We start from the raw sequence: 27,483 nt of genomic DNA on the forward strand, positions 1-27,483 counted from the left end.
CCGCTGCTGTCACTTGCTGCGTTTAAGTACACACTGATCCAGCTCTGAGCTGCCTGTGTTCAGTATATCAAAACTGCAAAAAAGGAGAACAGCAGCCACTGATTGTTTTAATATTATATGACATGACTACAGTGTAAAGGTGTAGGGATATAAGATTATCCCAAATCTATTTCTTAAATGGAACAAGCTGCCTGCTAATGTTACTGAAGCTTCTACAGAAGGAGCTTTTAAAAACTTTAAAATTCAACCTTCATTCAATTCAATTCAGATGAAAGTTTGAATATTTAAATGTTTTGTATTATAATGGTGGTGGTACCGTTAATGCGAAAAATGTAAAGTCTACAGTGGATGTGTCAATTATATTTTGAATGCAAATGTATGTATTTGTACATTTTTAATAGGACCCCAGGAACAGTAGCTATCAAACTGATGACGGCTAATGGGGATCCAAGTGAATAAATAAAATAAAAATGAAATAAATAAAATCATAATCTTGACATGTCCTGCTTTTTCCTGAATACAGTGTAAAAATAGGAACACTGTTACCACGTATCATCACTGTCATACAGGTACACATTAAAAGGCATGAAGCATGTTATCATACCAAAAAAAAAGTAAATTACGGTAATAAAAATGAATTCATGTCAAATTCAGACGACAGCAGTTATTTTTCAACAACAGCATTTAGTGAAAAATAAAAATAAAACTTAGCTGCCTGGGTGAGTTGTTGTTAATCTGTGGGTAATGGCCATTAACACATAAATCTGACAAAAAAAAATAAAATGTTTTATTTAACTACAAGTAAATAAACAAATGGGCAAATGGACAAATCTGTTGGTCCCCATCCATATAAGTCCCACTAAAAATCAAACGCTGATGAACCGTGGTTCAATAGAATCGTCTATTATAGACATATTAGTTGGTACCTCTAGAAAAGACTGAGAATAATTTGACCCTTTTGACATGTTAAATTAAAGTGTGTCCTTGAATCACGTCTTCAGTCTGTCATTTTAAAAGGGTGCAAAGCCGTCACTCTAACGTTAATGTATCACATCCAAAGAAGCTTTATAAACACTGACATCAGCCTGCATCATTATGAGAGAGAGTTATTAAGCTAACAGCAGTCACCTGGGGAGAAAACGGCATGTTAGTATCTGCACTTGAGTACTGATGCTAAACAAATGCTTTGAAACAAGACAGAGGAAAATGTGTGTGATGTGATATAGATGTTGATGATGGTTGAACGCGGAGGTAACGGAGGAGGCAGGGGAAGAGGACACACTGTACAACCAGATCGAAAGAAAAGATAACAGAAACTCTCGGTTAACAACCAGAGTGATACAACAGCTGTCTGTTGTATCACTGATGGACAAACATGCTCCTGTAGCTGAGGAGAAAAGCTCCATCCACTGAGGCAAAGATGACATTTTGATAGAGAAATTATATTCAACAAGCATTAAAACACTAAAACTTTCCCTGAGGGTACTTCACTTTAGCTGCTCATTAACTTAAACCTATGCAAGCTAGTACTAAAAACATCAGTTTGAAAGTGTTATTTACATATACATGTTTAAGACTTTCTAGTATGCAGCTGAACCAAAGTGCTGCCATGACTGGAAACAATCATTTTATTCTCCTCTTCAGCAAAAGCAACCAGGTAAGATAAAGTTCACGGTGGCACTGACTTTGTAAATCCATCTTGATCCTGCTTAAATCAAACTTTCATACTCAACTAAGTCCAAAAAGCACTGAAACAACAAAGAAACCGACAAAAGGAAGAAACAAAAAACTACAAAAGAGAGAGAGGGGAGGCGAACAAATAAACAGAACTCTTCCTGAAGTCCAAAGGCGCTAATGAAGAGAGAATTCTCCAGTTTAAGTGAAAACTTTTCTCCCCTACAGCGCTTGGCCTGCATCTCTAAAGTGACCGCGTCTGTCTGTTCCTGTGTGTGTGTGTGAGAGTGTGTGTGTGTGTGTGTTCTCCTGCTGTCCTGCTGTCTGGGGTGTGAAAGCGGGTGGCGGGTGTGCAGGGGACACAAGGAGCCTGTGTGTGTGTGTCTGTACGCATACGAGTATGTGTGTGTGAGTATATGAACCCCCGCTGGGCTTGAACAGCAGCCTGAGCCACCAAAGCGCACACCAGGGCTCAGCGGGAGATGGCGGGCAAGCATTGCCAGCCATTTGGTCCTGCAAGAGGTTCCAGGGGGCCGTGTATTTGTGTATCTCTATGTGTGTGCCTTGGTGAGCGAATGGGATAGGGAGGGTGGTGGTGGAGGGGGAGCTCACACCAGACCTGTTTACCCACCAATTAGCATCAGACAGACCGCCAGAAAGTTCCAGCAGTCATCAACAAAGTGGTTGTGACGAAGAGGAGGGTGACAAAAACTGAAGAGAGGCAAGCAAAAAGACGGAGAGCTAAACATTTGGCATCTGGTCTTGCAAGTCTACCAAACTAACATTTACAACTTTAACCTTTTAAAGTACAAAGAACAGAACAAACGGGTGAAAAGGACAGACTCTGAAAACGTAATTCCTTCAAGGTGTTTCTGCTGCAGCTCCTTCAGTCTGCCATGACACTGAAAATTAAACCAGTTATGTATGTATTAAGTTATGTGTTACTTTCACCTACGCCATTTTGTATAGCTAATCAAACGCAATATGTTTCCTAGTAAAAGGCTGCCACAAAATGGCTGCAGACGAGCACCGTCAAATAAAAGCGTAAAAGCGAGAAAGCAAAAGAGAGATGTCAGTGGAGGGCCAAGTCTTGGAGCATGCATTCAGGGGCAGCGGCCAGAACAGAGGCTGTATATGTGAGGCTGGAGCTGCATAGCTCTCCTTGGGCAATAACTGCTTCCCAGTTAATTGGTGGACGGGTTCTGGGATGCTTTCTGTGGCAAAAACTCTTGTTTGAGCAAAGCAGGCAATATACTGACTGTTCAGTTAGCAGATAGCTGTGCTTGCTTGTATGTGTCTGGCCCGGTGCAGTGTGGGACAGCTTGATATGCATGGCAAGAGCTGCATGGGCCAGGGGCCTAAGGTAGACTGGAATGGCTCTGGGGCTGTGGCCAGGTACAGTGGCTGCTGGGTAAGTGGGAGGTGACAGAGGCGAAGGCTGGCTGGCTAGATGGCTGGAGTAATGAGGAAAAAGAGGGAGCCCAGTCCACACTGCCTGCTTAAGTGGGCACTATTCAAGCTGTTGCCTATTAGATGTGGGGTGCCAGGGCCTGACCAAGCGCAGAGTTTGCTGCACCCCACGGTGCAGCCGGCATCCCACGCCAGAACCACCAAATGCGGTAGTTTATCAGAGAACGAGCACAAATTGGAGTCAGACGGCGGACTTGGAGGATTCGGAGAAAGACGCCAACGCCAGACACTTCTGACCGCTGGTTACAGAAAGGCAAGTGAGCACATTATCAACCAAGTACGTATTTAAAAAACACACAAAAGTTGCACATATTTACAAACACTAAAACAAATCTTAAAAAGAAAAAAAGTTAGGCATGAAAAAAAAAATATATACTATATTTTGCTGCAATTTCAAACAACTAAAGTGCAATACGCTGATGAAGTGATGACAGAACCTCTAAGCCACATCAAGAAATATAAAGTGGCAAATAAAGGAATATAAAATGGAAATGTCACTTAAATGTAAAACTAAAACCAAAGAGTTCAATTCTTTAAATCCATACATTGTTATAGTTTTGCTCTGTTTTACTTTGGCATGTAATAGCAGATGACACATGAGACAGACTAAACTGAGACAAGAACAAAACTGTGGAAACAACATTTTTTTGCAGCAAAGAAGAAACACTCATGATACCTGCAAAATGTTGTTGACAAGCATCAAAAACGATGGGAATCTTTATGAGCAGCTACTCTCAGAACCATTATACTTTTAGGAAGACTTTCAATAGTGTAAAATAGGGTTTTTTTTCTAAAATCAGAGATCTGCAGATTTGTGACTCAACTCTCAAGCCTTTCAGCTTGAAACAAGGATCTCTCCTCAGCATCATGTACAAAGAAAATATTGATATTTACAATAAAAAAAAAAAGTACATTTCCACTGCAAGCAGTAAACCAGCCCACGCTCTAATTACCAGATGATCCAGATATAACAGAAATGAAAGGATAGTGTAATATAAAATCACAAGTGTTAAGTATTTGCTTATAAGCCCCGATGATGAGTCATTCTTGTGCATTCTCAGTGGATCCACAGCTACCTCTGATCGACTGCATCAATCAGGCTATATTAATATTCAACAGTTTGATGTTCAGAGCTACCAAGATGCTTTCTTCTAAGATGCTATACAAGTGCATGTGTGTGTTTGTGTGCGATTGAGAGACGATGAGACGGAGGCCTCGTGTAGGCCTCTATAGCTCGGACTGCCAACAATAGACGAGCGTGCCACAGAGAAAATAAAGTGACATATTGAGCATTTGCTGTGCAGCGTATCTGTGAAGCTGTGCACAATAAACATCTGAATTATTTTGTGTAGCAGACCGCACAGTGTCGCACGATCTCCTGTCACACACACCTCAATGTGTTTTAGCACATTTTTATTAAACCTCGGGGTGATGCAAGTCAATCACTTGCTCTCATTTTTCTTCCGACACCCTCCCTTCATCCTGCTGTTTCGCTTTATACAGCAAATTAAACTTGAAGGGTGGCTGATGCAGCTTCCAAGTGTTTATTTACTCTGGGTCCAGCTCATATTTCTACCTATCTCTCCATCTCTCAATCCAGAGCGTTCCCATCTCTGCACTGATCTATTTTTCAATCCTTTCCTCCTCTTTTTCCTCCCACCCTCTTTTTCCTGTAACTAAACTGGCTGTGTCTCTCTCCATCTGCTGGTTCTTCCTTCAGCGGCCCTGCACCTGTTCACACCTCCTCTCCTGTTGGCCACCTCTCCCCCCCCTTATCTCTCTCTCTCTCTCTCTCTCTCTCTCTCTCTTTCTCTCTCTCCGTCTCCCTCCCTCTTTGCTCAGTGCGATGCTGCCAGGCCTGCTCCTGGCTCAGTTAGCCTCTCTGTCATTCAATCCATCTGTCGGCAAGTCAACTTTGTTTACAGCAGGCGGCCCAAACCTCTTTTCTTCTTCAAGGAGCTCTAAAGCCCCCCCACCGCCACCAAGGTCAGTGGTTAGTCAAGCATACCCCAAAAGAGGAAAACTGCAACTGTTTATAGTACAGAATTGTACGTCCTCCTTCATCACCATGCACGTGTAAAGGAATGGACAACAACTGCAGTTTCTATTCACCTTAAAAGCTTTCTGTGTTTTCTTATGAATAAGTGCACCAGCTACAAATAGACATGACCTTTTCAAAAACAAACATCTGCTGCTACAGCACGCATTCCCTCCGAGGAAAACTCAGTTCAATGTTGAAGTAATTAACAGCTGATTGTCCTCTGTCATTACCCATTTACTTGGAAAACAGAGTGAGAGAATTTTGAAAGTATTAATTGGCGTAGATGACTGATGGTCTTAACACAAGAAGAGCCGACTGGCAGTTCAGGCATCTGTGATTTATATGTTTTTTTTTCTTCTGTCGAATAAACACACAGTATTTATGTACAATATGTTCTCATATCAACCCCATCCAGAAACCAGGACTCAGTGTCAAATCTGCACCTACAGGAATAGATGTGGGCAACATATGTGGCAGTGCTGGAGGTCAAATGTATTTCAGCTACGAAGCTATGAATGTTTGTATTTAACATTTTAGTCAGCCTAGTTCCCATTAATAACTTTTAAAACCTAAATAAAATAATGGTTATTGAATGTAATGTTGAATGTTACATCATTTCAGAGTAAAGTAATTTTGAAATTGGATGAGGAAAGGGAAATTTTACCAGATAGATGCTTATAATTGTGAGAGCGCTGAAAGCTTCAGTAAGCTGAACACTGAACTACGTGTCCCGAACAGTCCACCTGTGCTGCAATTTATTTCACACCTGAGACATTCTCAGTAATGTCTGGAGAAGCCATCCACCTACCCCTCAGTCATGATCTTAGGGCCAACGAGCAGGAAGCAACAGGCATCATTTCAGTCATGCTCATGTGCTCAAGTCTTCTTACTTCTCCAAGGCCATTTATACTAATGAGCTATAATGATATAGATTATTTTGACATAGAAATGTCTCGTCTTTAAAAATGTGTTCATTTTTAAATTTGATAAATCTAACTGCTGTAGTCTTGAAATCAAAAGCTTCTCATATTCTTATCTGGTACAGAATTTCAGCAGCCCAAAAGTTCTTGTCACTTTTTTTTTCTTTCATTTTAAGCCAATTGAAATGATGCAGATCAGATATCCACAAAATGTTATAACACTTGCATTCCTTTGAAGAAAAAATAATAATAATCAGGGCCTCACCCCAAAAATATTTCTGGATGGCAGCATACCTGTATTACTCATAGATCAGAAGAAAAACTAAACCTCTCTCTAATTATATAGTTATTTCCTTAAGCCATCAAAATACTCAAAATAGAGTAAGTTAGTGATCTGAGAATTAAACAGAAGTGCTGCAGCATTTAAAGGCCGTGTTTCACTTTCAGCGGCAGGAACCTTTTGAAGCAGGATCCTTCTCTTAACTCTTCACCACTCTCTTCCATTTCAGTATTCCTCTTCCAGATCATCTCCACTCAGCTGCTACTTCACTCCCGCTCTATCTATTCACCGTCTCGTCCTCTGCCAATGAGGACACTGGTCTACTACCTGTGAGGCCTGGCACTGCTGTGTCCTCAGAGGGAAACAGAGAGTAAGGTTCATAAAAATAATAACTTAATAAAAAAAAATGTAAAAGCAAATACCAACTCTATGAAGGATAAAAATGACCAGGATGAAAAGCTAGAAGAATAGATCAATCAGGTAAGAGATTGACAGTGATAAAAGTGAGGAAGGAAAGAAAACAAGGAGAAGAGAGAGGTTCTGTCATGTTGGATGAAAGCGGAGCCTGCCGGCCAGTGGGCACTGTGGGCGGCCACTGACGCCGCCACCCACACAGCAGGGGTGTGTGAAGGCACCAAGTTGGCCAGATGACACATGCGTAAACACAACTCTACACAAATCACTATTTTAAAAACCATGAACATCAAATACGCACCACAGTAGCAAGTGGTGCTATCCCCTAAAATCCAGAAAACGACTGGTAGACCCATTCAACCAAAAACATAATGTTATTCCCCCTTACAAAGTCTGACCATTTACATAATTTGATGGGATGCTGATATACATGCAATTTGTAAAAGGTTAGACAAGAGATAAGGATATAATCAGGTAAAGTGTGAATGGCGGATGGATGGCAGAGGACTGGTGCTCTCCCTTTCCTTCTGTCCTCCAGCAGTAGTGTGTGTATGTAGGCCAGTGTCCCAGGGCACACTTGGCTGGGGTGACAACAGTTGTAGCCGACAGATTTGCCTCCATCTTGCCTGAGGTCTCACAGTCAGCGATCTGTCTATTTTATCCATTCCCAGCCCCGCAGGATGGACAGATAACAGCTCTGCTTAATAATCTTCATGGTTACAATATTGTCTGTTACTGTCCTCTACTGAACATACAGCAATCCAAACTTTAACTACTGTGTTGGATACAAATTAATTCATTTAATAAGTTAATATTAAGAAATGGGTATTGCAAATCTTATACTCTAGAAGAAAAGGAAATTGTGGATGGATGCCTTCTTGCTGCCTATACTCTGCATGGGTGGCAGGGTTGAACAAGTACAGAAAGAGGTGTTGGAGAAAAAATATGTCAGTTGACTCTATTCCATTACTTCCAACAATCATAAAATAAGTAAGTTGGCATAATAAAACTAATTTGTTGGATTGCATTTTTGCAGCAGTGTTGTCACTTTGTTCTGAGCTCCAGTGGACTGCTGCATTTTGCAGTGCCACACTTGGAAGACCAGTGAGAAACTGTGTAAAACAGTCATTATATTACTATTGACAAGATATCTACTGCAGGGTGTTTGTTATAATTCACCTGGGTTTCACTCTCGCATGTGTCTGGGTGTGCATTTTGAAATAGACTGGGTTTAATAGCTCGGCTGTAAAGAACTATAATTGAATGTAGTGGATGGACACATGAAAATGTGACGGGCAAGAATCCTCAATTTGGTCTTTTTTCGAGGCATCATTGGACTACATGGTTTAAAAAAACACTGTGTCAAAGAGTGAAAATGGAAAAAAAAACTACACAGTGGTAGAAGCTATTATCATGAACACTAAAACTAAGCCTGACACAACGAACTGATTCTTTATTTTGGGATAATCATTTTCTATAACTGCATTCTTTTTCCTGTATATATATATATATATATAAAAACAAAACAAGGTTTCCTCATGGTTTTCTAATCTTTGATAGATTTGATGATCGATTTCATTATTTTCCCTAAATCTTTTAACATATCACGTTTATTTTGTTTTAATTTACAAAGCCTTAACTGCAAAAACGAATGTAAATGTCATCGGATTGTTTATCTCAGTTTGGATCAAGTTTAGAAAATGTTCCTATTAGAGAGGCAACGCTTTATAAAGGCTTATTGCTGATTTTCATCTTTTGTGCGTACCCATCTTGACAAAAGTTTTGGTCTTATGAACCACGCAAACACAAATTAACTTTTAATTAATAGTAAAAAAAAAAAAAAAAAGGAAGATGCAGCAGTGAGTCACACTAGACTGAGAGACGAAGAAATGACAGAAAGAACATGAGAAGTTCTCAGCAGACAAAGTGAAAGGCCAAAAGAGTATAAAGGAGGGAAGTGAAGTGGTAGGATGGCAGAGAGGGCACTCCTGCAGCGAGGAGAGAAGAACATGGCAAGGTCCCGTCACTGGGCCAACGGGCCCACCACTGTCAACATCATGGTACTCTGTGGTACACACACACATACACGCGCGCGCGCACACACACACACACGCGCACACACGCGCAGACGCAGACACACACACACACACACACACACACACACACACACACACACACACACACACACACACACACACACACACACACACACACACACACACACACACACACACACACACACACACACACACACACACACACACACACACACACACACACACACGGCTGGCTGACGGCCCTCCCAGCTGCCCTATCCGTAACTGTCTGATTAGTTGTGCTAAGCAGCCCCTCCCCTGCCAACCATGGTGCCATCTGCTACCCAACAACATGGCCGCCGACCAGACAAGAACACACACACACACACACACGGAAATACACACACACACACACACGCTCACACAGAAATACACAACAGGCCTCATACCTGGCACTGCCCTGCTGCTGTCACACAGAGACATACACATCAAACTTCACAGACACAGGTGTAGCCCAAAGGTATCAACACATAACATCCCCACAAAGATGTGCAAGTGAAAAAAGGAAAAAAAAAAAAAGCTTATTACACACACACACACACACACACACACACACACACACACACACACACGCACACATATCATAAAAGAGGTACAAACGTGTGCAAGTACACAGTTGCAGTAGGGACAGAACACGTGTGTGCATGACAGAAGAGAGGTACTAATAACGCCAGGTAGAAAGAGCACCGTTGTGTTCAAGTGTGTGTGCACTTGCTGGCAGTGCTTGAAGGTTCATTACGGCCCCCACCTCTCTTGAGCGACTGCAGCCCGCGTGGCGCCCTGGCCCTTTTATTCCGGGCCGTGATTGGACAAGTGCCTCCTGCCGAGTTGGTTTGCAGCAGTTTTGTCGCGCCCAGATTTTGCTCGCTGCTCAAAGCGAGCCTCTGGCGGGACGCGGCATCTGCTGCCTCACCTTCCTCATTTACACTTCTCCGCCTTCGCTTGCACACAGACACACACACACACACACACGGCCCTGTGCACCGCTTTTCCAGACCTTGCTCTCATGAGTTACAACTGAGGAGAGAAGAAAATGAGAATACGGTAGAGGTAGGGAGAGAGCAGCAGCGTGACCTGTTTAATAGAGTTCCGGGAACTTTCTATATGAGAGTCACAGCGGTTGGTCGTGAGTTTTGTCTGTCTTTCTCCCTTACTGCCTCAAAGCATCCATCTGCTGATTTCAGGGTCACAAAAAGGAGAGCGTGGCCTTGAAACACAAGAGCTGTAGTTGTCTCCCTTTTAGACCTGTCTGCTTGCTTTACTAACTAAAACTACATGTTTTACCCATAAGTCCATCCACGTCTTTAACAACTGCCCCATATTATGCTGTCTCCTCGGTTTTTGCACGTATGGCTCTTCTTCTCATTTAACCACACCGGGGTGAAACAAGTTTCAGTGATGGAATGAGTTAAATACAGGGAAGAACTGTACAACTTCAATATTATCTAAATTACATTGAGAAAATGGAACAATATCTTGTACAATCAGCATCTGCTCACTCCTCCAATGGTTGAAAATATACTGAGATGTCAAGGATGGAGGCCATCACATCGTGCATAAGCCAGGCTTCATTCATGTGAACCAGTTCTCACGCTTGCAAAAAATTATTCATTTTCCAAAGTTATCAGGTAGCTTTCATTTAAGGCACTCAGATCTCAGAAATGTATAGTTATAATTCTTAAAACGTTGCAAAAAAACATTAACTACAGCCTTTAATGTACATCAAATGATGTTGTGATGTTGTCTTGTGCAAAGCAATCAGAGCAAGTCTGTCTCCGTTGTTGTTAACCTGCCAGATGTATCATATTTGATACATGTAGGACCTCTGAAGCACCCCCATAATCATAGAAGGAAAACAAATGTATACAAAAAAATTATTAAAAAAAAACTATAACTATAAACAACTAAATAAAAAATACATGAAAGTATTCACAATGACTATATATATTCAAATTCAATATATAATCAACAGTTCAAATAAAAAAAACAATTAAAGCTGCAAGTAGCGATGAACGGGCCCTCGCACTCATGGCCACCCCCCCCCCCCCCCCGAATTCCCCCCACATTACTAGGTCAATAAAACTATAAAAAGTGCCTTTGCTGTTCACATAAAACTCAACTTGTCATCATAAGCATATCAGAAATGACACCACCCATGCTCTCTATGTCAAACCATTCAAAAGTTATTGCAGAAAATAGGGACTATCAAATATCGACCAATCAGAAGGGGTGGGGCTAATTTGCACCAATTATGTTCAAGGACTCAAACCCACAAGTCTTTATGTCAAACCATTCAAAAGTTATGAAAGCAGAAAGTAGGAACTATCAAATACAGATCAGATGAAGGGTGGGCGCACTTTTTGGCGTCTCTCGTCGCCACGGTAACGCTTTTGACTGAGAAAAGTAATGCGCATCGTCGCAGGATGGAGACGCACATTTTGATGTATAACACACCTGGGTGCACGTTACGGTTCAGGCGAAGAAGCACCTGAAGAAATGGCATAAATTGCGCCCAAATTACACCATTAATAAAAATAATGGCTGACTTCCTGTTCGGTTTCGGCCATGGCGCCAAGAGACTTTTCTTTAAGTTGCGACATGATACAGGTGTGTACCGATTTTCGTGCATGTATGTCAAACCGTATTGTGGGGCTTGAGGCACAAAGTTTTCTAGGGGGCGCTGTTGAGCCATTAGGCCACGCCCATTAATGCAAACCATTAAATATCACATTTTTCACCAGGCCTGGCTTGCATGCAAAATTTGGTGACTTTTGGGGCACGTTTAGGGGGGAAAACAGGCCCTCCTTTCTTTCTAAAGAAAAACAAGAATAAAACAAAAACGAGAAAAATTCCTACAGATACAACAGGGCCTTCGCACTGTCAGTGCTCGGGCCCTAATAAACATTTTTTTTTTGGTGGGGGGGTTCATATGTCAAGCATTAAAGTGTTAAAGAAATCTCATTGTGTCACAAATGTTCCTAATTATGCCACAGTAAAAATACTAGAAATACATGTATTTAGATGTTCATGTGTGAACCTGCATGATTGTATAGATTCATATAATTTGCAACATGAGTATTTTAAGTTGGCCTCATTACCTTTTCTTTTATAAAATCCATCTAGGAGATACTACCAAACAAAATACATCTTTCAAGAGATAAGCAATCCTGATACAGATCGAAACTACAGATTCCATCAAAGATACACTTCTTTCCTGGCTTGAGTCATCTACATCAGCAAGTGATCTGCTCAACAAGTTAACCAGTTATGGTCCGGGGGAGAGACACATTAAAGTAAAACAAGTCCACTGAGAAAGATCATCATAGTATCTGTCATTCAATTTGGAGGTACTTTTGACAGGGTTGTTTCACAGCAATCTAAAAGTCTAAAAGCAGCTGACTCACAAGCGTTGAGAAGAGGTCTGAATCCAAGGAGAAGGGCTCAGACGAGAGAGCAGGAGATCTGTTCAAGCAGCAGTAAATCTGAGCAAAGAGACCCTTCTGAAGTAAAGCAGACCATGTTTACGTGCAAGCTGGGACTTTTTGAGTGCGAAGGCAAAGTTTTAAGGGAGAGTAGCTAAATAACTAACTGTGAATACTAGTAATCCTGCTTTCAAATACAATTCAACATGCTATTAGTGGGAATACCAATAGTAACAAACATCTACTTATAGCTGTTAATTACATTTTTTTTTTAATTAAAACCAACAATAAAATGCCACCAATTAAATTCTGGGTATAGGTCTCGGTATCAACAAGGTCTCAAAAACTCAAGGTCAATTCAAATTTTTTCCCAAAGTAAACCTGAAGAGAATGCTTATATGATCCTCAGCAATTTTGCCATAATTGATTCATCCAGCAGCTTCTTATCTTAGCAATCCCATTCAATGTCACTGAAAGTGCTTTTCTTTTTTTTTGTTAAATCTATTCATCATTTTCAGCCTTAAATCAGATTGACTGAACGGACATGTTGAGAAGGTTCCTTTCCCAGGAAACCCTGATTGGATGTCCTGGAGGAGTTAGTGACTGCGAGGTAACTTATTCAGCGAGGCAGTCACAGCTCCTGGTCAATCCACAGCTCCATGCAAACACCTTCATGAACATGGATGCCTGATTTCATGGGGATAACAGAGCTGGTGGAAGATCTGGGGCGCAGACATTCAAGTCACCCCCCACACAAAGCAGGCAAACAGGTCTCAACTAAGCATGAATACACTGATGCATGCAAACACACATCTATCCACTCATTCCTATCTGGCACGGCTTGAAACAGAAGTTATGCTGGGCACCTTTCACTATGGCCATTGGGATGTGTGAACACAACATGGAGAGAGATGAGGCCAAATGGAGACAGGGAAGAAAAGAAAAGAAAAGAAAAGAAAGAAAGTGAAGAAAGTGAGAGCAAACAAACAAACAAAACAAACTTAACAAAGCCCTCTGCTGGGCTGGGGCTGGGACTGGAGTGACTGAGTGTGCGTTTATGTGTGAGGCGATGTGAACAGAGTGGCGAGGATTAGGACAGATCCTGGGCTGTCCAAAGCACAGCTGGCTGATGATCCAATCCTGGAGAACAGCGCAGCTCACCAGCCGCCATGGGACCCCCAGATGCGTGCCTGTATTTGTGTCTGTGTGTACAGACGTGGGTTTAACTGATGTGCATATCAATGTGCCTGTTTGCAAAAATGCAGTTGTTCAAACAAATGTGTCTGAGTTTGCACTAAATGTACAGTATGTGTTTATGAGGAAGGAAGGTATGGCGGTTTGAAATAAAAAAAAAAAAAAAGAGTTAGCATCAAGTGCTGTGTTTTTAAGCAAGCTGTGATCATTTAGGCCCTGAGTGGTACAAAAGAAAGGAGCAAGCAAGTTTCAAAAAAGAAATCAAAGAGCTGCTTTCGAAAGCTGGTCATATAAATGCCGTCCAGCTCTGTACACTGGATCTCACATTCTCGTCTTACATTCAAACACGCGGACGTATAGCGATCCAAAGCAGCCCACTGAAGGTACAAAGACTCGTGTATGGCTCTGTGGTGAACAGCAACCGAGAGCGTAACGATGAATCAAGCACACGTAGCTCGACGTGACAGCCAAAGGCCACCAGATGGACAGAAAGAGAAAGATAGAGAGTGAGAAAAAAAACAGAGATGGTCATGTGAAGTTTATTTAACTTTAGAACTGTGAAAGCTGAAAGATGAAGTACGACAAACAAAGAGAAAATAATTAAGCAACAATAAAACAGCCTTAAACCTATAAGGGCTCTTTCAGTTTCAAAGTTTAGTTTTTATTGTTCAGGTTACATTCAGGTTTAGGCCGTTGGTAACCGAACGTTGGACATTTAGATAAGGTGAGAAAAAAAGTATTTAAGTATGGAAGTTGCACACAGACAATAGGAAAGACTTGCATCCACGTGTGTTTGTATATTTAAAGTCTGCACTCGACTGGAACTTTACAGGTTTAAGTAGTTACTTATGAACTCTTACTTTCATGTGCCAGTTTTTAAGCAAAACCCAGACTGGGTGAAGGTGATTTTTCTCCTTGGTATTCAGATATTTGCAGTTTGGTTCACATATGAATTCAAGTCTGCTCTGGACCTTGCATGAACTTTGTAACCTACGACAAAACAGATGTAGTATTTTAAACAGAGAGATAAACCGATTTTTTGTTATATTTCCTTAGCAACACTTGTATGTTTTATACAAAAGCCAGAATGTCCTACTTTACATGTTGTTTCTTTTTGTGTTTAACTTTTTTCTTTTGATCCCTACGGGACATTTTTTGCTTTATCTTATGATGGATATACTTGTGGGTTCTGCTTTTATTGCCACTTTTAGAAGCTGAACTGCATAGAAGCATGCAAGACGAAGTGAAGTAAGAAGAACATATTTATATATTAATATAAAGTGGCCTTTTCTTCCAATAAAAAATGGAATCTTAATGCTCCATGCACAGTCAACAGAATAAAAAAAATGTTTTTGCATCTGAGGACGTATAAAACTATAAACTTTCTCGCGCACAGCGCACGTACACACACACACACACACACACACACACACACACTGTAACAGAGTTCATCAGTGGCTGATCAAATACAGGTCAAAGTCATCATGTTGCCACATTAACATGGATGTTATTCTCCACAGCTGGCTGCAAAATACACACGAGCAAACGCGTATACATCCACCTACCCCTTGCCTCATCCTTTAAACACATGACAGCCCACCATGCAGTCAGGGTGTACGTGCTGGCCAGCTGACAAACAAACACACTTAAACACAGATCAGAGCCAGAAGCAGCAGTGGACATACGCACACACACAGACTGCCAGGTTGACAGACGCAAAAGCACACAAAGCTAACAAAAACTTGCATCCCGCAGGCTCCGACGCCACAGGGCATCACCGCCACATCTGTGCCCATCTCAGACAACTCAGCTTTGGGCAGCGGGGGTGAGAGAGTGCCCTGAGCGGCTGGCATGGGCTGGCATGGCCTTGGCAGACAATGGCGTGAAGGGAAACAGCAGCCAGCAAATGACAGGAGATGGAAGGGGGGGGAAAGGAGAAGGGAAGAATTTAGAAGGAAAAGAGATGAAGAGGAATACTGGTGAAAAGGACAATAATGAGGGAAAGGATGACGAGGGACAGTAATTGAACTGAAGCGGTAAGAAAAACACTTTTGGATAAAAAAAAAGTACTAGACCATATTGACAAATCAATGAAATGTAAATGTATTAAAATAAAATAATAATAATAACAATAATAATAATAATAATAATAATAATAATAATAGGGGAACAGAGGAGTTGCTAGAGACAGACAGGGAAAAAAAGATGATGCAGAAAGAGACAGAGAGAGGGAAATAGGGAGCCGGTAGTGCCCACTGTGAGGACGGGTGCAGGGCACTGGCAGGTGGCTCCGAGGCCAGGCTGTCCAGTGACCATCAGCCGCGCTGTTGTGCTTGTGTGTGTGCATGCGCCAGGGACAGAAGAAAGGCTACGGCGCCATTTTGACTCTGCTGGAGCTGTGGCTGGCTCGGGCACTGGCCTGGTGGCACAGAGCGGGCAGCGTGCTTGTGTGTGAGGGTTGTGTGTTGCATTATGTTGTGGCATGCTTAACAGGATTAGAGGTGACCTAGTGAGGTCCAGTTGGTACCGGGACCATCGCACAGCGGCGCGCATGTGTGTTTATGTGTGTGTGGTTTGTCTAATAGGATTAGCCGTTACCTGGTGCGGTACAGTTGGTGTGCTGGTCTGAACTGGACTGGGCTGAGCTGGGCCGGGGCTGGACAGAGGGGAGCGCTGTGTGCATACGTGTATGTGTGTGTATGGTGGGGGGGTGGAGTGTGGTGGCATGTATAATAGGATTAGGTACTACCTGGTGAGGTGCAGTTGGCGCTGGGCATTTGCCAGCTGTTCTGCTAGGCTCAGGGCTTTGGCCTGCCATTGGCTCCCGTCCTTTTGGACCGCCTCCAGATGCTGCCGACAGCCAACCAGCTCTGAGCTCAGCCTTTCCACTTCCTGTCCCGCAGAGATGGAAGAAGAGAGGATAGTGGAGGTTAGGAAATCTTCCACAACAACCCTTCTTATGCCCTTAGACAAATAAAACATCAAAATATGCTTAAAAACGTGATCAAAATACAAGAGAATTATTTCAAGTTTCATTTCTAAATATTTAAAAGTCTTTTTAAAACAGGAAGGCTATTCATAGTTTCTATAAGCATGCTCCTTTATAGATATGAAAGTCTGACTAAGGACACGAATGATTTGGGTTTAATTTTGAAGAAATATCTATTTGGTTAATTAGTTTTGTAAACAAAGATCACCCCTTTTTATAAAAATTACTGCTTGATAGATAATCAACTAGACTAACTGCTCTGCAGCATATCATATTTTCCGCACTATAAGCAGCACTTAAAATCCTTAAATTTCTCAAAAATTGGCAGTGCGCACTATAATCCGGGGCACCTTATGGATGAATTCTTGTTGTGCTTACTGACCTCAAAGTAATTTTATGTGGAACACTGCACTCAAAAAACTGTCAAAATGTTTAACGCCGACGTTGGTAAGAGACGAAGCTGCTCTGCTGGATTGATTGTCGGACCATTCCCAGCTGACACATTAAAGTCAGTCCTTGGTTGGATACGGGTTGCAACGTCAGACAACGGTAGATAACTAATTATGTAGCGCTGTCAAGCAACCATCATCCAACATCTAGTCAATGTTACCTTACTTTTTATTACCTTAAAATCTTACTGCTGGTCTATAAAGACCTGAATGGTCTTGGACTAAAATGCATGCTTGATCTGTTAGTTCCTATGAAGCTCCCAGACCCCTGAGCTTCATCTGGATCTGGTTTGTTGTGGTTCCCAAGAACCAGAACCAAGTAAGGTGAGGCAGCGTTCAGTTATTCTGCTCCTCACCGGTGGAACAAACTTCCTGTAGACCTGAGGTCTGCTCCAACTGTAGATCCTTTAAATCAGGGTTAAAAACATTACTGTTTACTCAAGCGTACTCCTAAATTAAATACTTACCTGCTGGACTCTACTGCCCTTATTTTTAACAGCTTGTGCTTTTTATTATTTTACTTCTTTTCTTATCATCTTATTCTTAATTTTTTACTGTCTAATTATGTCTTGCTGCTTTTAATGTCAATGTAAAGCACTTTGAATTACCTTGTGTTGAATTGTACTATATAAATAAATTTGCCTTGCCTTGCCTTCTGTAATTAAATGTCAAGCTACCGTTAGGTTTTTAGAGCAAACCCAATTTTCAAATCTATATCATAATCCAATTATAACCAAATGTTGTTCCAACCTCAAACTAACTTCAGGTGTCCCTGCCAACGATGAACCAATCAGAGAACAGGACGTAGTACGGCGCTTACCTCCGCCACTTTTTATTTTCGGATTTGTGGAAAACAAATTATTTAAAATGTGAGCGTATTTTTCTGTATTAGTTACAACTGAACAATATTCTGAGTTATTGTGAATGAGTTGAATAAAGTTTGACTTACCGGACGGTTTTGTTTCACTTTATATATGTTTTATCATGCAAATTATAACCTGGTGCGCCTTACGTATGTTAATAGACCCGTTCATTGATTTTGCGCCTTATGATGCCTTAGGGCCCGCAAAATATGGTAAACTAATTTAGATTATCTAATAAATGTGCAGATTGATTGCAGGCTTACCTGCGCAGCTTTTTCCATCTGTCTGCTGGTCTTAGCATTGAGCTCTCTGAGCTCTCTCTCTGCCTCCTCTTTCTTCAGTCTGGCTTGGCTGAGCTGGTATCGCAGATCCATACTTATCTAAAAATGAGAGAGACTTATTGATAACAGTCATTTCAGTTAACAAATATTGCTTCGTCTTTTGCTTTTGAGCTGATTTCAGATGATCTTTTAATCAGCACAGCTTTACTTGAAAATGTTTCATCTGAAATATTAAACCCTGACATCGATTTGTGTAATTTCCCAGGCTGACAACATGATCTACAATTAATGTGTCTGGATACAGGTGTTTTTGAAGACTGCAGTCACTTGCAGTTTTCCTGAAAGGCAACAATTGACTAAAATGAAACCAAACACTTTCAAATGTAGCTTGGTTGTGTATCTTAACTTGGACTTATTCATGCCTTCATGATTTTAAAAATCACTGTTCCAAAAACCTAGAAAAAAAAACATACGAAACAAGAAATATACATAATAAATTATCTTTTGCTGCCATCTAGTGGAATTAGAAGGAACCTTACAAGTACACATTACAGATCACATTTGAGTATAAACAGTTTCCTCTACCCCAGATGTTCTGAGAGTGCAGCTGTCTGAATTATTATTTCTTTTTATTACACACATGAAGTTTAGTCCCCCATAGCAATACTGAATTCTCCTAAAGCTAGAAACTAAATCCTTTCCCGCTTTTCTGGATCATGTCAATTCGATGTGTGGACTAAAAACTCAAGGCCCCCCACATCATTTTATCTGGCCTGAAAGACTGTGTAAAGATAAGATTGATAGTTAAATGCAGGGTAAACTATGTAATATTTTAAGATTTGAAAAAAAGGTGTTTAGATTTCAAACTTTGACCATGACTATAATGTTGATGTGACTCAGAATGAAATAGAGACAAAGATACAGAGAATATGATGGTGCTAAATACTACACCAATTTTACTCCATTAGCCTTTGAGATACTGTCCTAAAGGAGAGAGGAAAATCCCACAAACGTGTGTTCTTACATACACAAAACTGTTGTGTGCATGGAACAAGACAGAAGGGGTCAGTCACGTTCATTGTGCTCATATTAATATTTTTTTCTTTTCTTAAAACCATAGTGGAGGAAAACATGCTGTCAGCTTTCTTCATAATATTACAGTCCTTTTAACAGTGGCGCGTGTAAGCATGTACGACACGTGATGTGTGGAAAAGTTGTCTGAACAGTGCAACTAGACACATTCAACTGCATGTACAGCATCAGTACAGTAAATAAAAATGCTGCGACTCCTCCAGCTGGAAGTGTCCGGGTCTTCCTTACCACCTGCTGTCACATTTGTGAGCGGGTTTTAACTTTGTGCGCTGCTCGTCCCTGGAGCGAAGTGTGATTCTATGCTTATGACTTTGGCTGACACACGTACAACGTGATCAGAAAGTTGTTAAATTCTCACACTTCTCAGCCGGTTGAGAAATGGGGGATGGCCCTTACATACATGACTGGCCTCTCCTTTTTCATGCCTTTTGGTCTTCCTCGGGAGGTGGAAAAGAGAGGTGATCAGATTGTATTCCCTTCAGGAAAGCTGCTCTTACATACAAGCACCGTGACCAGCAACAGGGGGAAATGTTCCACAAAGAAACCCCAGTATGTAAGTGCCTTGAGATTCAGTAGTACGTGCAAACTGATTCACGGCTTGTTTTTAAAAAGGAAACCATATACCTTAGTACTGTCCTCTTCATGACTGGTGAGCTTGTGGAGAGTGTCCTCCAGCTGGGTGGTCAGTGAACCCTGGTCTCTGCGAGCCCGGTCCAGCTGTCCCTCCAACTCGGCTACACGCTGGGAGAGACTAGACACCTGCCACACACACGTAAACATACACCTGTTAGTGATAAACTACACTGGAGATCACAGAAACCTCCTGAAGAGGAATATTGTAAAGAATCTTCTGGTTTTCTCTACAAATTTTATTTTGAATCAACATGCAAATAATATTAATAATAATAATAATAATAATAATACAGATAAAGTATGTGTGGTTAGTAAATAATCAGTGTAAGATTGTTTATCATTAGCAGCATAAAAATATAGAACAATGATTAAATGTCTTTCTTTTCTAAAAGTTTATATTCTAGCACAGGGAGTTATTTCCTAGTGTTTAAGTATGATTAATCATTGCACAGTGTTTCAGAGCAAGCAGAATAGAGGACTGGAGCTACATATAAATCATAGCTCAATCTCTGAGGTCGATGCTACACAAGAAGAAAACAATTATGATTCACCATTTGTGCTAGCTCTTCTTTCTGTTTGCGGACCTGAGCCCGACCTTCTTCTCTGGCCTCATTCAGCCTGTCCTGCAAAGCATGTGCTTCTCGCTCCATCTTTTCCCTATTCCGCGCCAGCTCCCTGGATAACTGCTCACACTGGACCTCTACCTGCACGCAAACACACAGACGCAACGAGATCATCAGCCATGACCAGGTGCAGGAGGAAGAAACAATCTTGACTGAGAATTTGGATAGAAGTGTTAAAAACAGAAGATAAACTTGTGTAAATGAAGAATGATGTTTGTGTTTAGACATCTGGTCTTTCTGACCCGAGCTTTATGCAGATTTGCATCCTCTGCCATCTCCACTGCCTGCTTGACCTGGAGACAGGCTGTCCACTCCCTCTGTTGTGCTTCCTGCTGACCTGCCCGCACCGCACGCAGAGCCACAAGTAACTCATCACGCTCCCTAAAAAGGTGGACATACAAATAAAAGCATAAGTAGCATTTCCTATTGGGGTTGTTTTTCGCTGATGCTCAGCACCAACACTTCAACTCATGACAAATGTTATCCAGAACAAGGTTATAATGGATTGTGAACCCAATATGTTGTATGACTTCTGACTGATTTCCAGAATGTATTTTTGTGTATGTGCTTCCTCTTACTTTGTGAGCCTGTCAATAGCCTGGACGTGCAGATTTGTGTGAGTCCCAGCCAGCACAGCTTCGTGCTGTGCACACTTCAGACACAGTCCTGCCACACGGGGAGCTCCTTCAGCCCTCAGTGCATCTGCAGCCTCTTTTTCCTTGTGTCTCAAGCGAACTCTCACCTCCTCACACTCCGTATGACTCACTGACAGATCCTTTCTATGAAGTGAAACAAAAAGGTATGATATGGCTACAGAAAGAAGGAAAATTAAAAGAAAAGAGATGGTTACCATGCCATTAATGCCAGTTAGCATCTACAATACAATGACACAGACCTGAGAGAGATGACCTGAGCTTCCAAGCTTTCAATCTGGGCCTGGTAGATTCCTTTCAACTGTTCCTGGTGAAAACAAATGGCCAAATGTAACTCTGAAACGCTACATGTCAGGATGAAAAAAAGCAAGGTAATGCACAAACACACATTGGAAAAACAATCTGGAACCTTAAACATTCTTTAATAGAAGAAATGATTAAGCTTTAGTGCTATGAAAGGGCAGAGTCAAAGACCGCAACTTATTGAATTTCCCTAAATGAAATGAAAAAAAAAAAAAGTGTAAACGATTAAGAACCAGGTGAATAATTGAAAGTAGATGGCATGGAATGGAAACTGAAACACAATAATTCTTCTTTTTACATGACTTCACATGAATAAGACATTATTAATAGCATTTTGTAATAAAAATATATTTCACTCACTAAAACTTTAATAGAGTAGGGTATTTTTGGCACTCCCTTTGAATACACTCTACCTGAGTAAGCTGAACTGTGAGCGAGATAAGGATAAAGCAGGACATATAGATGTAGAAGTACACAGAAACTGGAAACGAGGAGAGAACAGATCCATCCTCCTTACCAGCTCATTCTTCCATGTGTTGTAATCTGCCCTCTGCAACACGCTGTGCTCTGTATTGGAGGGTATCTGCCTGCTGTCATTCACCTGACAAAACCAACAGCAAATAAGAGCTACTCAGTCTTTAGTGATCAATACTTTGAAAAGTCCACAGCTTAAGTCTAAAAGCATTTATAGCCGGTAATTTGTATGGACAACACACATGCCTTTACTTTCAAGTGCATCTTGAACTTCACTTTTCCTTGAGATAATTCTAACATATAAGACACAAGCAGTCTATTCGCCTAAATGGAAGAGAAATTCATTGGTCAATTACAAAAGTAAAAGACAGAAAATATTACCGTGGAATCCTGAATTGTGTATTGTTTGAGAGTTTCATCTGCAGCTTTGGATTTGAGCTCAGAATGCAACTTTTCATTTTCCACCACCACAACTCTGATCCGCTGTTTCATCCCCTGAAGCTCCTCCTGAAGGACCAGAATCATTAAAGTCAAGCAGAACACCTCCACATCGGGACGGGGTAAAAAAGACAAAGAATAAACAAATATATGTGTACAAACCTTGCAGAATTTGACTTCAGCTTCCAGGTGTTTAATGTACTCTGACTGGTTGTGAATCATTGGGACCAAATCCTGAAAAGCAGGCAAACTGGACCTGCCGTCCATCTGCAAGCTCTATGAAGAGAAATAATTACAACATAAGGAAAGTGCACGGGGCTGAATCCATTCAAATGTCTAACCATGGATTAAACCACATTGAACCTTGGACGGAGATTGTTTCTCTGATGAAGAGAGAGAGGTGGGGACTTCCCTGCATTGCTTCAATAGAAGGCTCTTCAGCTGATTAACTGCAATGCCACAAAGACAGAAAAATACATCACATGAAACATTTTGATTGGCATTAGGGAAATCGCTATGATGTGCACCACAAGGACTGTGTCTGAGTGACTGGCAGGTCACAGCTGATCTCTGAATCACCTGCTTCACTGTGCGTCTTTTGACTCCATGCACCCTTGTCCTCTTCATCCGCCATGGTGAAGAGGTTTCCATCGCTGCCCCTGACATCCTCTCCATCAGGGTTCAACTGCTCCAGAGCGCTGCTCAGCTGCTGGATGCTCTGGTTTGCACGTTCTGAAATCAATAGATACAAAGCAGTCTCATACAGCGGACCAAGTCATTCAATGTCTGTGTAGAACAACATTTCATTTACAAAATAGAGTTTAAAACTCTGAAGTAGGTAAGTTAACCAGTCCATCACTAAACTATGTAGTTTCCCAACTAGGGAAATCCCTGGGATTTCCCAGGACAAGTAATTGAGTACCAAAATGAATATTTTGGAAAGTAATATGATAATCATTTAAACATTTTGAGTTGCTGTTTTAAATATGATTTATTCTTGTTCCAATTGCAAAAATATGCACATATTGTCGTTTTTTTTCTTTATTTGTTTTATTTTTTTATCTTTTGCAACAGTTGATTGAATGCCTTCATATTTTGGCTTCATAAAATGATAATACCAAACAAAGAGGGATGTCTCTTTGGAATTTATTGTTGGATTTGTTTATTCATTTTATAGGGGAAAAAAAGAACAAAAAGATTAAGTGATTTTTTTAAAATGGCCCGCAGATTAACTGATGATAATTTGTTTTTTGGCACTCAAATAGCCATGAATGAGCATCTGTCTTGTTGCAAGACAATTATTCATACTATTACATGTAATAGTGTCCAATTTTTTTTAATCTTCCGGCTGAAGGTTTATCCTAGTGATGAAAAGATATTTTATGAGAACACAAAGTAATCTACTAGCATAAGAGTAGACTCTGAGACAATTTCTGTTGCAATGTCAAGACAGTGATAGATTGCGCAGACTAATAAAATCTGAGCTATTCTTGTTACGATTATAGGAAAAAACAGACTACCTGCTAGTCCACTCAATACATATACTCATTGTTTTTTTGTATTTTTCTAAATATAGTATTATTGTTGTTATCATTTTAATCTTATTTTGTTTTTCTTGAAGAAATGTGATAATTGTGATATCACAAAACTCACAGGGGAAGTATTTATCAAGTTTTGTGATACTTTTACACAGGAGTGATAAGATTTACGAGTTTTGCCCACATTTGTGAACAAGTTTGAGTAAGAAAAGGCCACTTCAGATATGTGTTTGTGAGTGTGTGTGTGTGTATATATATATATATATATATATACATACATACATACATACATACATACATACATACACACATATATAGTATGTATGTATGTATATATATATATATATATATATATATATATATAGTGTATGTATGTATGTATGTATGTATGTATGTATAAATATATGTCTCAGTTTCATATCATATATTTGACTTTTAGCAGGAACAAATGAGTAAGACAAATATAAAATACACATAGCTCCGTTAGCTCAATCTGCAACAGCTCCAAAAAAAAATATTACTCCTTTTAAAACTCATTGATAAAGTTCTTGCAATTGTATAATATTGGCCATCTCTTATCTCATACATTTGTAGCATTTTCCTCTGAACTGTAGCTCCAGCTAACACTGTGCTGGACATGTGACAGCAGCAGATGGCACTGATGTGCCTGTAACAACTAAAGTGACAGCCTCTACAGTAGCCTTTTCACCTTTTCTAGAAACCCTTTTTCATTAAGTTTGGTTTATGGTCTAAAATAAGCATAAATAAATAACCTTTCAACGCCTTCAGCTGCTCATGCAACAGACTTAGCAAATGTAAGTGAACAAAGGGCCAACTCACGCCTCAGCTGCTCGGCTTCCTCGTCATCAGAGTCTAGTGGTTTCATTGGAATTTAAACGTCGTTCACTTACACTGGTGACAAACTAAACACACCAGTTTATTCTTATCAAGCTCAAATGTTACTACCAAACCAGCACACACAGTCGTCAAGGCTCAAAACAAAGGTGGCTTGTTTCCTTCACCGTGCTCGCCCGGAGGGCGGTGTTGACCAGCATTCCGGCTGAACAACAATGTTAACACTCCCAGTCTGACCCTGAATACTGATACGCATGGTTGAAACTGGAATGTGTTTTATATCATCAAAGTATAATATTTATTTTGATAAGAATGCTAATGAAATTTGAAATGAAAAAAAAAAAAAAACCCGCCCCTTCAGAGTGTACTGTGACTTAACGAAGCGTCCAGCTAAAAGCTCTACTTCCGTAAACTTCAAATGAATGGTGGGAATTGTAGTTTTTAGCGTCTTCCTTTCGTTCCCTGTATCTTTTCTTTTTTTTCTTTGAACTTGTGGAAAATACATTGTTTTTATTTTAGAATGATAAACTTGGCCAAACTAATATTTTAAAGATGGAAATGTAAAAAACTAAAATGTATTCCACAGCATTTCATCAGCTTAACTCTATGATTAGTCGGTTTACTGGAGTGGATTGATTTAGGTTTGTGAGAGTAAACCCACCTCCGTGTTAATATGTAAGATATTATAACACTTTATCTACTAGCCATTTATACATAAATAAACTTTAAATTGTCTCTTAATTTAATGTACTAACATATGATGGAATTAAACATGTAGTTTATCTGCCCTCTAGTGGTGAGATATCCCTGTCAAAAGCACTTCCAGATGACTCCAACTACTACTACTTATTTGAAATGTTGATAAAATACAACTTTTTGAACAATTTATCATTCAGTAGCTTGCATTGGAGGCTGAGACTGTAAATTGGTATTCAATGTAACTAGTTACAGACACACAAGAGAGACATTGGAAGTAACTTGTTACTGTTGATTACACCCTGATCACAACCTGTTCTAGTTTAATGTATGATTCTGTCTTACACCACTTTCACTTTTCTTACTTCGTTGTCATTTCACATCTCTCATTTTACTGTGAGTCACAGTCGACCAATCCTACATCTGTGTACATACCTGCCGCAGTGAGCACAGATATAAAATCAACAATTAAATGATTGCTTGCTGGATTACTTAGAAACACAACTATCTCATTTTCGGTGCAGGTGATTGTGAAATTTTGGAGATTTCAAACAGAAACAGATGACACTTCATTTTAACCATTTTAACCATTTATAGACAAGAAAAAAAAAAGTCCAAAAAGTGGAAGCAGCATGTGAAAAACTAAGTTCACGCCATGATTTAATAAGTAACAATCACCTTTAGCAGCAATAACTTGATGTAATAATTTTCTGTAAAACATTGTCAATCACAGCTAATGTTTTTCCATTGAAATCAGCAAAGACCCACCCACTGCTTATGAAAATGACATTAGTTTTTGTTCAATAAATATCAAAGAAAAAAGTAAAATATTTCATGTTCTGGGGCTCAAATGATTTTTAATTTTGTTCATTTACAAACTGAAAGAGAGTGTACTTTCTTTTTCACAAGACTGCATATGTCCCTTGGTGAAACTACTTCAAGTCTCTCTGACACTACTGTATTTGTAAACAAAAGCCTTTAGACTTATATTGAAGCCTTAAAAAAAAATACAAAACACCATATTTTCTTTTATGGTAATTAACACCTTTTTTGTCAAATTTCCAACCATTCAATTAAGTATTAGCCATCCATTTAAGTTATTTGTGTGTTTTAAGATTATAAATCCAATGTATGGACTCATTCTAATAAAGTGTTAAGATCTGGATTTGAGAGAGATGTAATTATATTAATACTTTTGATAATAATAACATATTCTATTTACATTTTATGATAAGCCATTATGTTTAAAGATCAGTTATAGTGAGTAAAATCTGAAAAATATGACAAGTACATCAAAGAATGCCAAAAACATGTTTGCATTTTTTCACTAACACATGCTATTGTTTATTTTCAGTTTATACATGTCAACTAAAAGGATGTCATGTTATGTACTTGTTAGTAGTTGAATGGAAACAAAATTGGATAATATTGCACTTTAAAAGAGAGACCGAGTGACTAAAAGACTGTACAAAAAGAAGATTGGGATCGGTGTATTTCAGCTGTAGAGCTCCACAATATAAAAGTGGAAGCTTCTCCAAGTTACATCAAATAAAGGACACAAACATAATTAATATTATTGAGGGAGTGTTTTTGTGTTTCTGTTCAGTGGAAGGGAGTAGCTCTTGTTTGCTGCTGCTTACAAAACGGTCAGACAAAGGTAACCATGGCTACACCCTCTTCCTATTGCACAATGACAGATAACTTCCTGTCGAATGAGCCACAGCTGTACTTTTGATTTTTGCGACATTTCCCTATTTAAAAAAAAAAAAAAGAAGCAGTGAGTCAAAGTTCGGTGGACTCATTCATAAATAGACATTGTTCTGTAATTGAGGTTTGACATTTTTGCTCATGTTGTATGTGGATGGAAGGTGGGGTGCTCCTTTTGTTGAATGAAGTGCAGTCTTAAGCTAGCAAATTCATATAACATCAAGACACATCTTTGTATAATGTATGACTGCACTTGAATATTTCGGCATTTGATATTTTTTGTATCAAGGCTTTATCAGAAGTTGGGCAACGATAGACGGGCCCAAAATCTCCACTTTTACCGTGAGTTTGCTCTGAAAGTTGTACCACTGAATTACT

At 40.0% G+C, this 27,483-nt stretch overlaps 1 protein-coding gene across 2 annotated transcripts in view; it reads right to left on the reverse strand.

Moving 5' to 3' along the window:
* sdccag8 (SHH signaling and ciliogenesis regulator sdccag8) overlaps positions 1 to 24,827 on the reverse strand; it is a 43,613-nt gene extending 18,786 nt beyond the window's left edge. For both annotated transcript variants that reach the window (XM_061745927.1, XM_061745926.1), the window contains exons 1-13: positions 24,688 to 24,827; positions 22,889 to 23,041; positions 22,673 to 22,758; positions 22,472 to 22,585; positions 22,253 to 22,378; positions 21,915 to 21,998; positions 21,337 to 21,401; positions 21,020 to 21,220; positions 20,684 to 20,822; positions 20,370 to 20,522; positions 19,810 to 19,944; positions 18,076 to 18,192; positions 16,261 to 16,403 (exon numbers count right to left, since the gene is read on the reverse strand). In XM_061745927.1, the coding sequence (XP_061601911.1) occupies positions 16,261 to 16,403; positions 18,076 to 18,192; positions 19,810 to 19,944; positions 20,370 to 20,522; positions 20,684 to 20,822; positions 21,020 to 21,220; positions 21,337 to 21,401; positions 21,915 to 21,998; positions 22,253 to 22,378; positions 22,472 to 22,585; positions 22,673 to 22,758; positions 22,889 to 23,041; positions 24,688 to 24,733 (1,562 nt within the window). In that variant the 5' untranslated portion in view covers positions 24,734 to 24,827. The remainder of the gene's footprint in view (positions 1 to 16,260; positions 16,404 to 18,075; positions 18,193 to 19,809; positions 19,945 to 20,369; positions 20,523 to 20,683; positions 20,823 to 21,019; positions 21,221 to 21,336; positions 21,402 to 21,914; positions 21,999 to 22,252; positions 22,379 to 22,471; positions 22,586 to 22,672; positions 22,759 to 22,888; positions 23,042 to 24,687) is intronic.
* Positions 24,828 to 27,483: the final 2,656 nt, after the last annotated feature.

Source organism: Cololabis saira, chromosome 17 (assembly GCF_033807715.1).
Source record: "Cololabis saira isolate AMF1-May2022 chromosome 17, fColSai1.1, whole genome shotgun sequence".
Lineage (NCBI taxonomy): Eukaryota > Metazoa > Chordata > Actinopteri > Beloniformes > Belonidae > Cololabis > Cololabis saira.